This window comes from Gigantopelta aegis, chromosome 2, assembly GCF_016097555.1.
Source record: "Gigantopelta aegis isolate Gae_Host chromosome 2, Gae_host_genome, whole genome shotgun sequence".
Taxonomy (NCBI): Eukaryota; Metazoa; Mollusca; class Gastropoda; order Neomphalida; family Peltospiridae; genus Gigantopelta; species Gigantopelta aegis.
Genome location: NC_054700.1, coordinates 28,345,970 through 28,359,449, shown reverse-complemented (window position 1 = coordinate 28,359,449; position 13,480 = coordinate 28,345,970). Strand labels below are relative to the sequence as shown.

The 13,480-nt window shown below is 39.0% G+C and overlaps 1 protein-coding gene across 1 annotated transcript; it reads right to left on the bottom strand.

Annotated features, from left to right (window-relative positions):
* Window positions 1-1,006: 1,006 nt before the first annotated feature.
* On the bottom strand, window positions 1,007-12,740 carry LOC121388017. The gene is made up of 3 exons (XM_041519220.1): window positions 12,690-12,740; window positions 9,405-9,636; window positions 1,007-1,834 (listed from the first exon to the last, which is right to left on the bottom strand). The coding sequence occupies exons 1-3, from the start codon at window positions 12,738-12,740 to the stop codon at window positions 1,446-1,448; spliced, it is 672 nt and encodes a 223-aa protein (XP_041375154.1). The 3' UTR covers window positions 1,007-1,445.
* Window positions 12,741-13,480: the final 740 nt, after the last annotated feature.

Here is a 13,480-nt window from a genome sequence, read left to right as displayed (position 1 = left end):
TTTGGAATCTGTATTAATACTATGCTGACAAATGTACTGCCGCAGTAGTTGATTAACAACAACAAAATATTAACAACCCAGAACTAATCACTTAATTAGTTAATCACTAGGTGTCTAGTTTACACAATATTCTAATCACTTCACCGTGACACAACACCCACACGTGTGATAATTGAGAAACGCTTCCAGGGGAACTTAATTAATAAAGGAATTACAATTCTATTCCTAACTGGTTAATTTTTAATTAACCCTTAACTATTCATTCAGTAACCTTGCAATACAGAATTAATACTAGTACCTATCACAATAAAGACAATAACCTACAATTTACCTAGGTCCTCTAGGATGACTGGTTAAGCTTTATATATTAGAACAGTGAGCCTACAGTTTACTGCGTCAGATTACCGGCAGCACCGTCTAAATATTATTGGTATAATACAGTATTAAAATATTTAAAGTCACATCAATCACATCAAGATTATACAACAGAGCAGAAATAATATTTACCAGTCCGGACGGACAACGATCCCCTGGAGCCTTCCTTTTGTTTCTCCCTGATATCTCTAAAACTCTAGCTATTATTATAAGATCCCAGTATCGCCTGGGGGTACATCGCGGCACCGAATACCTACAAGTGATATTTCCACAGCGACCAAGACGACAATTTTCCTTAGATGGACAGACTTGCTGACGCCTAGTCGCCAAAATCACCGTCGTAAAAACCGCACTCGCGGAGGTATTGCGTAACTATTGGCCACATGGCCTCCGCCACTGGGCTGGGTGTGTATTAGACACAGCTCGACCACGGTCGCGCGGAGGTATTACGAAACAAAGTGCCCACCCGGGCTTAAGCATATTGAGACTGCACACGGCCCTCTAAAACAATTAATATCGCCACAGGCGAAAAGAAAATTAAGAGCATGTTCCGTCACTATATATATATATATATATATATATATATATATGATTAATGTGTCATGCATGTATGTTTAGTACTGGAATATTTGAGATACAAATGTTAAATGGCCATAGGCTACCCGAAATACCGAATATAATATATCACTTGTTATCTCAATTTACCCAATAAAACGTTAGTAGACATTTTTATTTCCTTGTTGTTTTGTTTCAAAATTGTACAAATGTTCCAACAGCGATAGTTGAATACCTTGGGATTACCTTTAATCAACCTAACAGTAGGAAGGATACGTCGTCTCTGAAGGTGGCAGTCATCGTAATGCAAAACACCCGAAACGGAGTGAAAACGTACATCATGATCGTAGATGTAGTCGATGAATATATTGTTATAAAATCAGAATCATATATAGAAGACTGGCATTTTTTTTTACGTCTAACGTTAAATGAATTCTCTATGATAAAACACGATGGTACCAGTCAAACACTCTGCGAAGGCTCTACCTCCTGAACATATATAACGGCACTTACAGCTAATTACAAACATAGGCAATTTGGGAAATCCGCTTAGTTGGGCTAGAGAAGTAGACATACCACTTGTGTGCCTCGAACATAAAGTAATAGTCGTTTTGGAAATAGCACACGGCAGAGAGTCCGTCGGGAGCCTCCGCCCACGGACTGTCAGAGTCCGTTATAGGCAGACTGCTGTTCAACAGGTACCTGGTGCCGCTCTCGTCGTACAGGAGCTGATAGGCGACGTTATTCCTGAACACGTACAGACTGTGAAAATTCTTGTCAACCGATGTAATGGCGTGGAGATCAGAGAATCCGGACTCACTGAAATAGGCTGTGAAAAGGTCTGTGGGACAAGACTCGGCCGTAAAGATACTGCCATTGCGACTGAAGCATGAAGCCGAACTAGCTGTAAAGAAATAAGATGATTTCGTAATATATAGCTGTCTTGAGAAAATACTACTGAATATATGCATCGGACGAAGGGATGACAGCGGGAGATACAGCCCTCTCCCAATTCTGTAGACAGTTTCAAGCATGTTGTCCTGGGTCTCCTACTTTGACCGAACCTCATACCAATAAACTTTTAGCCGGTGTGAAAGGAACGCATGTCCGTAGGACCTCGGTTCCTAGGAACAGTAGTCCTATCGGACTTCCATAGCTTAGGAACCACAGTCCTACCCGGACTTTCATACATGGTTTATTTTTAAGTTGTTTTTATCCTAGGACTTGTATTCCTACCGGACTTAAATTTCTTCTACCGGACTTAAATTTTGATTGTCCGGACTTGATATCCTGGCAGTCAGACCAGTATTCCTAAGGAACGTAAGTCCTAGGACTTGCATTCCTAGGTATATTAGACCTAGGACATGCATTCCTAGGAGATTAAGTCCGGGCAGACAACTGTTCCTACGGATTTGCATTCCGTTTACACCGGCATACCGTTCGTCAAAAAGTTCGGGTATCCTAGTTTTGTAAACCGCTGTCTAGCAGAAAAAAGTAATTACCGAGTACTTTGTACATAAGTACCCATCTATGGACAAAAAATATAATGTTGTTTTCCTGTCAAAATGTTCTGAGTAATCCCGTCATCATTAGTTTGGGGGCTATGCAGAATGTGGTTGTGGTTTTTTTTGTTTTTTTTTTATGAAATCAAAAAGTTGCATAAAATCGAATTGCTGATTGTTTTCCTTACTTTATTACTATAGGTTAAAAAGTGAAAGTGACTTGAATACGTTTTTAAACAACGATAAATGGTATCTAATTGACACGAATGTAGTATTCTGTTTCTTACATATCCTTAAACAACAGGTATTAAACAAATTTAAATGTCTTTTCCGACTAAAAAAAACTATTTACCGCCCTAGCGCTTAACTCGGAGATTAATCATTATAAGGTTAACTATAGGTCACAGTATAATCGATTTCGATCGTGTGGGATCTTTTTTTCATTGGATGATATGGCATTGATGACCTGAGTGTATGATCCCGAAACCGTCGTTACGTATAACGACATAGTTAACATGTTCTCGAAGATATCGTTATAGTAACAACAGATCCAACCCTGAAGTTAACAGTTTCGTTTAATGAATTAATGCATGTCTGTCGAAACCAAGCATGGCACACAGGAGCAGATTAAAGAAATGTTTTAAGTGGATCACACAACAAATAGGAACCCGAGTCTTCAAGGGTGTTTTAAAAGGAAGAACTGGCAACCAAACAGCGAAAGATATCGTAGCGATATTAATATCAGCTCTTGGGGAGAATTCCTGATATTTTGAAGGTGCAATCTTAAAGCTGAATACTGGAGGCTTTCAACCAAAGTTATTTATTATGCAGGAGATATAGCTTCTTATAATCTTGATTGGTCAAATTTTAACTAATTTAGTTTACTATTACAAATATTACAAATATTATTTTTATTGGAGAATCCTTACAGGACGACAGTCGGAATTTGGGGTAATCAATTGAAGTGAACACATCGCAAAAAGCACTTTTTGCCATATACGAAAACATACGGAATAATAGCACACCAGTTCATATACAATTAAAACTTTTTGATTCAATGGTTGAACCGATTTTATTATATGGATCAGAAATTTGGGGTTATGAAAATGTAAAAGGTAAAAAAAAGTACCCCAAATTTTATGGTATATGGAGAATTAGGAAGGTTCCCTTTAGAAATACAAGTAAAGTTACGAATGGTGTCATTTTGGAGTAAACTGGTTAAAGACGAAAATAAACTTAGTAGTATTTTATATAAATTAATGTTCTCTTTAAACAGTGGTGAAGGAAATCAATTTAAATGGTTGAAATTCATAAAAAGTATTTTCGATAACTCGGGAATGGGGTACATCTATACCAATCAAAATAATGATTTCAAATCGTATAAACAAGAATTAAAACAAAACCTCTGTGATCAATTTATACAACAGTGGTTTTCGGAAATTACAAACTCTTCTAGGGGTCAATTTTATACATTATTTAAAACAGAATTTTATTTCGAAACCTATTTGTCGAGATTATCATACCAAAATAGATGTTGAATAACTAAATTGCGTACGTCAAATTTAAGATTACCAATCGAAACAGGCAGATGGTTTAACGTTCCTAGAGAAAATAGAATATGCAAACTTTGTAATAACGATATTGGAGATGAATACCATTATTTATTTAATTGTAAAAATTATAATATTGTAAATATTAGAAGAAAATATATAAAACAATATTATAGAATTAATCCTAGCGTTTTTAAAATGAAAGGTATGCTGTCATTATGTAATGCACCACTATTAAAAAACCTAGCTATATTTATTAAAAGATTATCTTGTCTTGTGAACTGACGTTTCTCCGCATATTTTAGCTATTTTGTTTGCATATCTTGTGTTTTGTTAATTATAGATACTTCTATGTTGACGCCTGTTCTTGTCATGTATGTTAATTATGTATTTGAAAATGTCCTCTTGTTACACATTGTAATGTGTCTGAGTGTTGTTTAAGAAATATTGAAATCAGTTGAAGTGAACACATCGCAACACCCGACAGCTCTATCTAACTATCAGTTGAAATGAACACATCGCAACACCCGACAGCTCTATCTAACTATCAGCTGAAGTGAACACATCGCAAAACCCGACAGCTCTATCTAACTATCAGATGAAGTGAACACATCGCAAAACCCGACAGCTCTATCTAACTATCAGCTGAAGTGAACACATCGCAAAACCCGACAGCTCTATCTAACTATCAGTTGAAGTGAACACTCCGTAACACCCGGCAGCTCTATCTAACTATCAGTTGAAGTGAACACATCGCAACACCCGACAGCTCTATCTAACTATCAGCTGAAGTGAACACATCGCAAAACCCGACAGCTCTATCTAACTATCAGTTGAAGTGAACACATCGCAAAACCCGACAGCTCTATCTAACTATCAGTTGAAGTGAACACATTGCAAAACCCGACAGCTCTATCTAACTATCAGTTGAAGTGAACACATCGCAAAACCCGACAGCTCTATCTAACTATCAGCTGAAGTGAACACATCGCAAAACCCGACAGCTCTATCTAACTATCAGTTGAAGTGAACACATCGCAACACCCGACAGCTCTATCTAACTACTGGTTGAAGTGACCACATCGTAATACTCGGCAGCTATATCTAGCTGTCAGTTGAAGTGAACACTTCGTAACACCCGACAGCTCTATCTAGCGATCAGTTGAAGTGAACACTCCGTAACACCCGACAGCTCTATCTATCTATCAGTTGAAGTGAACACTCCGTAACACCCGGCAGCTCTATCTATCTATCAGTTGAAGTGAACACTCCGTAACACCCGACAGCTCTATCTATCTTTCAGTTGAAGTGAACACATCGCAACACCCGACAGCTCTATCTAACTACCAGTTGAAGTGAACACATCTCAACACCCGACAGCTCTATCTAACTACCAGTTGAAGTGAACACATCGCAACACCCGACAGTTCTATCTAAATATCAGTTGAAGTGACCACATCGTAATACCCGGCAGCTCTATCTAGCTGTTAGTTGAAGTGAACACTCCGTAACACCCGACAGCTCTATCTAACTATCAGTTGAAGTGAACACATCGTAATACCCGGCAGTTCTATCTAGCGATCAGTTGAAGTGAACACTTCGTAACACCTCACAGCTCTATATAACTATCAGTTGAAGTGAGCACCACGTAACACCCGACAGCTCTATCTAGCGATCAGTTGAAGTGAACACTCCGTAACACCCGACATCTCTATCTAACTATCAGTTGAAGTGAACACATCGTAATACCCGGCAGCTCTATCTAGCTATCAGTTGAAGTGAACACTTCGTAATACCCGGCAGCTCTATCTAACTATCAGTTGAAGTGAACACATCGCAACACCCGACAGCTCTATCTAACTATCAGTTGAAGTGAACACATCGCAACACCCGACAGCTCTATCTAACTATCAGTTGAAGTGAACACATCGCAACACCCGACAGTTCTATCTAACTATCAGTTGAAGTGACCACATCGTAATACCCGGCAGCTCTATCTAGCTGTTAGTTGAAGTGAACACTTCGTAACACCCGACAGCTCTATCTAGCGATCAGTTGAAGTTAACACTCCGTAACACCCGACAGCTCTATCTAGCGATCAGTTGAAGTGAACACTCCGTAACACCCGACAGCTCTATCTAACTATCAGTTGAAGTGAACACATCGTAATACCCGGCAGCTCTATCTAGCGATCAGTTGAAGTGAACACTTCGTAACACCTCACAGCTCTATATAACTATCAGTTGAAGTGAGCACTTCGTAATACCCGGCAGCTCTATCTAGCAATCAGTTGAAGTGAACACTTCGTAACACCCGACAGCTCTATCTAGCGATCAACTGAAGTGAACAGTTCGTAATACCTGACAGCTATATCTAGCGATCAGTCGAGGTGAAAACTTCGTAACACCTGACAGTCTTATCTAGCTATCAGTTGAAGTGAACACCCCGTAACACCCGACAGCTCTATCTAACTATCAGTTGAAGTGAACACATCGCAACACCCGACAGCTCTATCTAACTATCAGTTGAAGTGAACACATCGCAACACCCGACAGTTCTATCTAACTATCAGTTGAAGTGACCACATCGTAATACCCGGCAGCTCTATCTAGCTGTTAGTTGAAGTGAACACTTCGCAACACCCGACAGCTCTATCTAGCGATCAGTTGAAGTTAACACTCCGTAACACCCGACAGCTCTATCTAGCGATCAGTTGAAGTGAACACTCCGTAACACCCGACAGCTCTATCTAACTATCAGTTGAAGTGAACACATCGTAATACCCGGCAGCTCTATCTAGCGATCAGTTGAAGTGAACACTTCGTAACACCTCACAGCTCTATATAACTATCAGTTGAAGTGAGCACTTCGTAACACCCGACAGCTCTATCTAGCGATCAACTGAACTGAACAGTTCGTAATACCTGACAGCTATATCTAGCGATCAGTCGAGGTGAAAACTTCGTAACACCTGACAGTCTTATCTAGCAATCATTTGAAGTGAACACTTCGTAACATCCGACAGTTCTATCTAGCTATCAGTTGAAGTGAACACCCCGTAACACCCGACAGCTCTATCTAGCGATCAGTTGAAGTGAACACTCCGTAACACCCGACAGCTATATCTAGCGATCAGTTGAAGCGAACACTTCGTAACACCTGACAGTCTTATCTAGCGATCATTTGAAGTGAACACTTAGTAACATTCAACAGATCTATCTAGCGATCATTGAAGCGAACACTTCGTAACACCTGACAGAACTATCTAGCGATCAGTTGAAGTGAACACTTCGTAACACCTCACAGCTCTATATAACTATCAGTTGAAGTGAGCACTTCGTAACACCCGACAGCTCTATCTAGCGATCAACTGAACTGAACAGTTCGTAATACCTGACAGCTATATCTAGCGATCAGTCGAGGTGAAAACTTCGTAACACCTGACAGTCTTATCTAGCAATCATTTGAAGTGAACACTTCGTAACATCCGACAGTTCTATCTAGCTATCAGTTGAAGTGAACACCCCGTAACACCCGACAGCTCTATCTAGCGATCAGTTGAAGTGAACACTCCGTAACACCCGACAGCTATATCTAGCGATCAGTTGAAGCGAACACTTCGTAACACCTGACAGTCTTATCTAGCGATCATTTGAAGTGAACACTTAGTAACATTCAACAGATCTATCTAGCGATCATTGAAGCGAACACTTCGTAACACCTGACAGAACTATCTAGCGATCAGTTGAAGTGAACACTTCCTAACACCCGACAGCTCTATCTAGCGATCAGCTGAAGTGAACATCTTCGGGAACATACCCTGGGAGACCCTAGTCGTATGTCTGGAAATTGTTATCACACGTATATATATGTATTAACGAATGGTATTCTCAACAACAGGTGTGTCAGAAACATATTTACACACACACAGGTAATTTTAAACAAAATACTTTTAAACTAAAACTATTTTGTGTCCAATATGATTATTTTGACACTTGGTCGAGAGAAAGTCAAATAGGCTATTCCTATTGACAGAGTAGCAAGGAAAATTTTACATGCACTTTCCCATAGACATGACAGTACATACCACAGCTTTTGTTGTACCAGTTGTGGGAACTGGTTGGGACGGGACCTCCTTCGCCCCTGTCCATCGACGGACAGATTAGTTTAGATTAGGGTGCAGATTAGTTTTTGCCCGAATTAAACGAAAATGCCCAAATCTGGATAACAACATTTATTCATATTAGTATTACTGCCAAACACCTATAGACGGTTGAAAACGAATCACTACACATTGTTACATGGTCGGATTATAACTCATGGTAAAAAGGTCTAATGTTAGCATATTTTGTTCGAATATCTCTATCGTTTTTGCCCGAATTTGAACAAAGGCAGTGGTATGTATTATCCTGTCTGTGGGATGCTGCATATAAAAAAAAACCTTGTTGCTAATCGGAAAGAGTACCCATTGCGTGGCGACTGCGGGTTTCCTTTTTCATTATCTGAGTGGTCCATAACCATATGTCTGACGCCCTATAACCGTAATGAAAATGTTTTGCATGCGTCGTTACATAAAACATTGCTTCCTTCGTTCTGGCGAGGATTCTACTACTGCAGGGTGCACATTAAATCAATACTTTTTAAGGTGCAGGGCAAGTGGCTTTCCTCTGTTTAGAAAATTTAAAATGGCAGGCAATTTTTTTATGTTGTTGTTTGAAGATTTATTTTGTTAATAATGATGCAAGTACTTCAATCGGGATTTAACGAGTACGGTAGGTTATAAATTTTTTGTTTGTGTGTCCATTTGTTACACTATTTCGGTTGAGAAGCAGTTGAAACATGGTGCCACAAGTTTTAAATATCAGCTATATACAGGGTATGTAACAATATCCGGACATAGAAAGAACCACGCTTTCTACGTCCCTTCGGACTAGAACTCTACTACGGAGCTGCAACTCGCCCATGTAGTTTTAGAGGTTACAGCTTCCGGGTGATAGAACCACTGAGGAAGGTTTGACAATCGTGCTACCTTTACTGTACTGTTTGTAGACGGCTACTGTTATTTGCTCGTCTTAAATTTATGACACTACTGTGATTTTCTAATAATTAAAAATACAATGTTTATTTTATATTTGTCAGATTTGAAACAGAATTAGAACGTAAGACTCAATATCTAAGTACGGTAAAAGGACAATGAATGTACATGCTGGGCAACAACCACCCCTGCTTTTACTCAATGTTAATAAAAACTTTAACTTTGATTAATAATTAAGCAATACTGCACCATCTATTTTTGATCTCAGTATAATGGGATAAAGATCGGGTATAATTGCATAGATTACATGTAGTGTTTCGTTCACGAAACAATACTAATTCAAATATAGAAAATATATAGAAAATTATATGCATTGCTGTTTCATACCAAAAAATAACACTGTGTAGTTGCCATAGCATTCTGTTGCTGCATCAACGTTAGTGAGGAATCCTGGGAAAACCGCAGACACGCTTCCTATCCAGAATATCTCAAACGTGTACCGGTCCTCGAGTTCCGTGTAGCGCATTCTTCTCAGTGTCGAATAGCTCATCATGAACATTTCTTGGATATCATTAAAAGTAACAGTTGCCGTTGGTTTAAACAGTTCCATACAGGTCCTCTGTAACAAATATAACACGGTTTAGTTAAATACAGCATAACGGTGCGTTAATGTGCTTGGTTAAATACATCATAATCGTGCGTACACATGTGCTTAGTTAAATACAGCATAACCGTGCGTACAGGTGATTAGTAAAATACAGCATAGCTGTGCGTATATGTGTTTAGTTAAATACATCATAACCGTGTGAACATGTGTGTAGTTAAATATATCATAACCGTGCGTACGTCTTACGTTAAATACTAGTACATCATATCCGTGCGTGTATGTGTGTAGATAAATACAGCATATCCGTGCGTACATGCGTGTAGTTAAATACAGCATAACCGTGCGTACATGTGTTTAGTTAAATACATCATAACTGTGCGTATATATCTATAGTTAAATACATCATAACCGTGTGAACATGTGTTTAGTTAAATACATCATAATTATGTGAACATACGTGTTTAGTTAAATACAGCGTATCAGTGTGTACATGTGTTTAGTTAACTACAGCGTATCAGTGTGTACATGTGTTTAGTTGCATACAGCGTATCAGTGTGTATATGTGTTTAATTAAATACAGCTGGTCTAATATTTGTAAACCCTACCTGGGATATACTTAAATTTCAAAATGACACACCTTTTCATAATACATGTAGTTGATATTTGACGACGAAACCATCAACCTTGTATGTGTATAACTTGAAAATGTGTAACACGCCGGTTGACCGTCCTCATTGTGGTGTTGAAAAGACTGGCATGAATCCATATCGGAGCACAGTCTCGAACACGCCAGTCGACTTAGCGCACCCTGGAATGTCCCCTGGGAAAGCACACGTCCATAGTTGAGTGGTCCGTATCGAGAGTACCAGAGCGATCTCTGCTCATCCCCACATCTCACTTGACAAAAGCAGACAATACATGTTAGAAACACACCAAATTCTGCACCTCTCAACACCATGGTTAGTTCTGTATTGCGCTGTCTTTGAACACTGTGAAGAGCTACTTGGTTTTGTGTTTATCGCCTGGCACCACAGATTTGTCACACCACCTGCACTCTGTCGATGACGGTAAGTATGCTTCCTTTGACTATCCTGATCAAACACGTACACAGTAACAGTTAATTAATTTAAGTTGTCAAACATATTTTAGTAGTACTAGTATTCCTGCTAATTGTGCCGATGGAACTGCGCATGTAGTATTCAACTCCACCCAATACCATTTCTTTGGCTTTAATTCAAACCACGTGACTTCAAGCCCGATTGTCAGTTGTATTTAATGTTTCATTAATTATATAAAACAGATAGGCCAATAATGTAACGAAGCATATATACTGTCATACAATGGAAACGCAAAACAGATAGTTTTCAATATTTTGTTCATTGATTGGTACTTTTGTCTGGGTTTTAGTCCTGGTTTTGTTCTCGTTACACATACAATAGTAGAAACACACAAAATGGTGTGAAATGCGTTCACTACATGCTCAATCATGCTGCATGCAATGCACGTGAAATTCCAGTATGTGGACACATAAAAGTCACGTAAAGGTGTCATATTCCAAGCCCGTAGCCAGGGGGGTTCGTAGGGTTCGAACGAACCCCCCTTTTTCTGAAGTGCCCTTATTTTACTGATTCTGTCTTAAGAAATTACAGTATGGTACAAAATCCAAAGTGATGCAAGCCATTTTTGTTCATGGTTGGTTGTATCCCTTTGGAGTTTATATCATACTAGGATTATTGGTGCATGACCCATGGTTTTTCTCTATTGTTATTAAAAAATCTCAACTAATTGCCTGTTTTTTATATATTTATTGGCCTATGAAATCAATTAAATAAGGCCTGTAACTGTCAAAAATGCTGGGGCTTCAAGGGAGCCCCCACCAGGGGCTTTGGCCCCAGCCAAGTGTTGCTCGCTACACTCGCAAGTGCCCTTTTAATACCAAAAAGAACCCCCCTTCAAAAATCCTGGCTACGGGCTTGTATTCCTCATCACATTAAAAATGCCACGACTCAGAGAAGAATCAACTGTGATTTCAGGAGTGATCTCATCATTGTCCACAATGCCCTTACAGCCCAGCGTTATGTTGACGTTATTCTAAGACCAGTTCTCCAGCCACTTTTGCGCCGTCACCGAAGATCAGGAGGTCCCCTTCTGTTTCAACAAGACAATGCCCGTCCACATACTGCAATAATTACCCAGGCATTCCTACAACAAGCCGGTATCACCGTTATGAACTGGCCAGCCGTTTCACCGGATTTGAACCCAATTGAACACGTGGGATGAGTTAGGACGTCGTGTACGTCACCGCCAGTCACCACCGCGTAACGTCGCTGAGCTTGCACAGGCGTTGCAGGAGGAGTGGAGGAACATTCCTGTGACTTATGTGAGATGTTTGTGCCAGTCCTTTCCCCGTCGTCTTCACGCATGCTCACGGGCCAATGGTGGACGCACCAGACACTGACTTTGATATGGGGGGGGGGGGGGGGGGACTTTTCCATTACGAATGCAACTCGATTACTGATGATAACTGGCCATGTTTCCATGTGAATGTATCTCATGAATACCAATCATTAATGTCATATTACATTATCCATCAATTCATTAATAGTTTGTTGTTATTTGCACTAAAAAGTAGTTTTTGCGTTTTCATTGTGTTTCAGTATATAATTTGAAATATATTTGTGTCCGATTTAATACTTGGTGACATTTTAATAGAAAGCTTTTTTTTCTCACATCTTTATTAGACCGTGAGTTTTGCGATGTCTGATCAGTAGTGACAGGAAATTAGTGGAAACGGCGCATATTGATTTATACATGTTTACATTCCAAAACCACTTTAAACGAATATGAATTTACTGCCAAATAAACACACACACACAACACCCCCCCACACCCCCCCCCCCCCCCCCCCCCAAAAAAAAAAAAAAAACCCAGTAAGTTAACTAGTTTACTTATTTCGTATATGCATTTAAGTTTCAAATACGTTCATAGTTGTTTTGGCGTTTCAAGTATGTCAACTTATTATGGTTTCTTTGCAGCATGGCAGATAGTTTTAATCTTGTTCTAACCGTGCCGACATCTGGTGATATTCTTGAAGGAGCGGTAGCCTTGATACCCATTGTATCAGACAATAATCTAGGCGGTATCAGGAGAATGCATACAAAGTTGTGCATTCAATGCAAACTAAATATTGTTTTATTTCAACTCGACAGTATATCGGTACAATATTGCCTATATCCCCTCAGTTTTCGTAAACAACAACAACAAAAACATTTATTTTGGTCAAGAAAAATAAGAAAAATGTGGAAACAGAAACCAAAAACAACCCCATCTTCTAAAATAACATCCGAGACAATTTATGAAATATCCCATGTTTTGTACTGCAATGAAAAGATGCATTACACGTTAGTTAAAGCTGAAATGTTGCAGTTGCTAAACGTTGCAGACGTGGACGTAACTGTTCGTTTATCTTATTGTTGCACCTTAAACAGAATATCCGTATTAATGGAACTAGTACTATCTACATGTAACAGTAAAACATAATATTAATAATAATAAATACATGTAATAAATATAATAAATAGTATCGTTTAACAAAAGGAATATTTAAATTTCAAAACTCACACTATGATGAGATATATTATTGGGACGTGTTGGGCAGTGCTCCTCATTGGGACATGTTGGGCAGTGCTCCCTGGGACAATATAAAATAAACAAAAGGAATATTTAAATTTCAAAACTCACACTATGATGAGATATATTATTGGGACATGTTGGGCAGTGCTCGTCATTGGGACATGTTGGGCAGTGCAATATAACAATATAAAATAACAGTAATTAGTTTTGACTGCCATATAAA

Excerpts from the sequence above, each read along its gene's own strand:
- LOC121388017 (XM_041519220.1), bottom strand. The coding sequence starts at position 12,740 with ATGGGTATCAAGGCTACCGCTCCTTCAAGAATATCACCAGATGTCGGC. Across the intron at positions 9,637-12,689 it reads TATCACCAGATGTCGGCACG|AGGACCTGTATGGAACTGTT; the intron begins GTTAGAACAAGA and ends TATTTGTTACAG. Across the intron at positions 1,835-9,404 it reads CTACACAGTGTTATTTTTTG|CTAGTTCGGCTTCATGCTTC; the intron begins GTATGAAACAGC and ends ATTTCTTTACAG.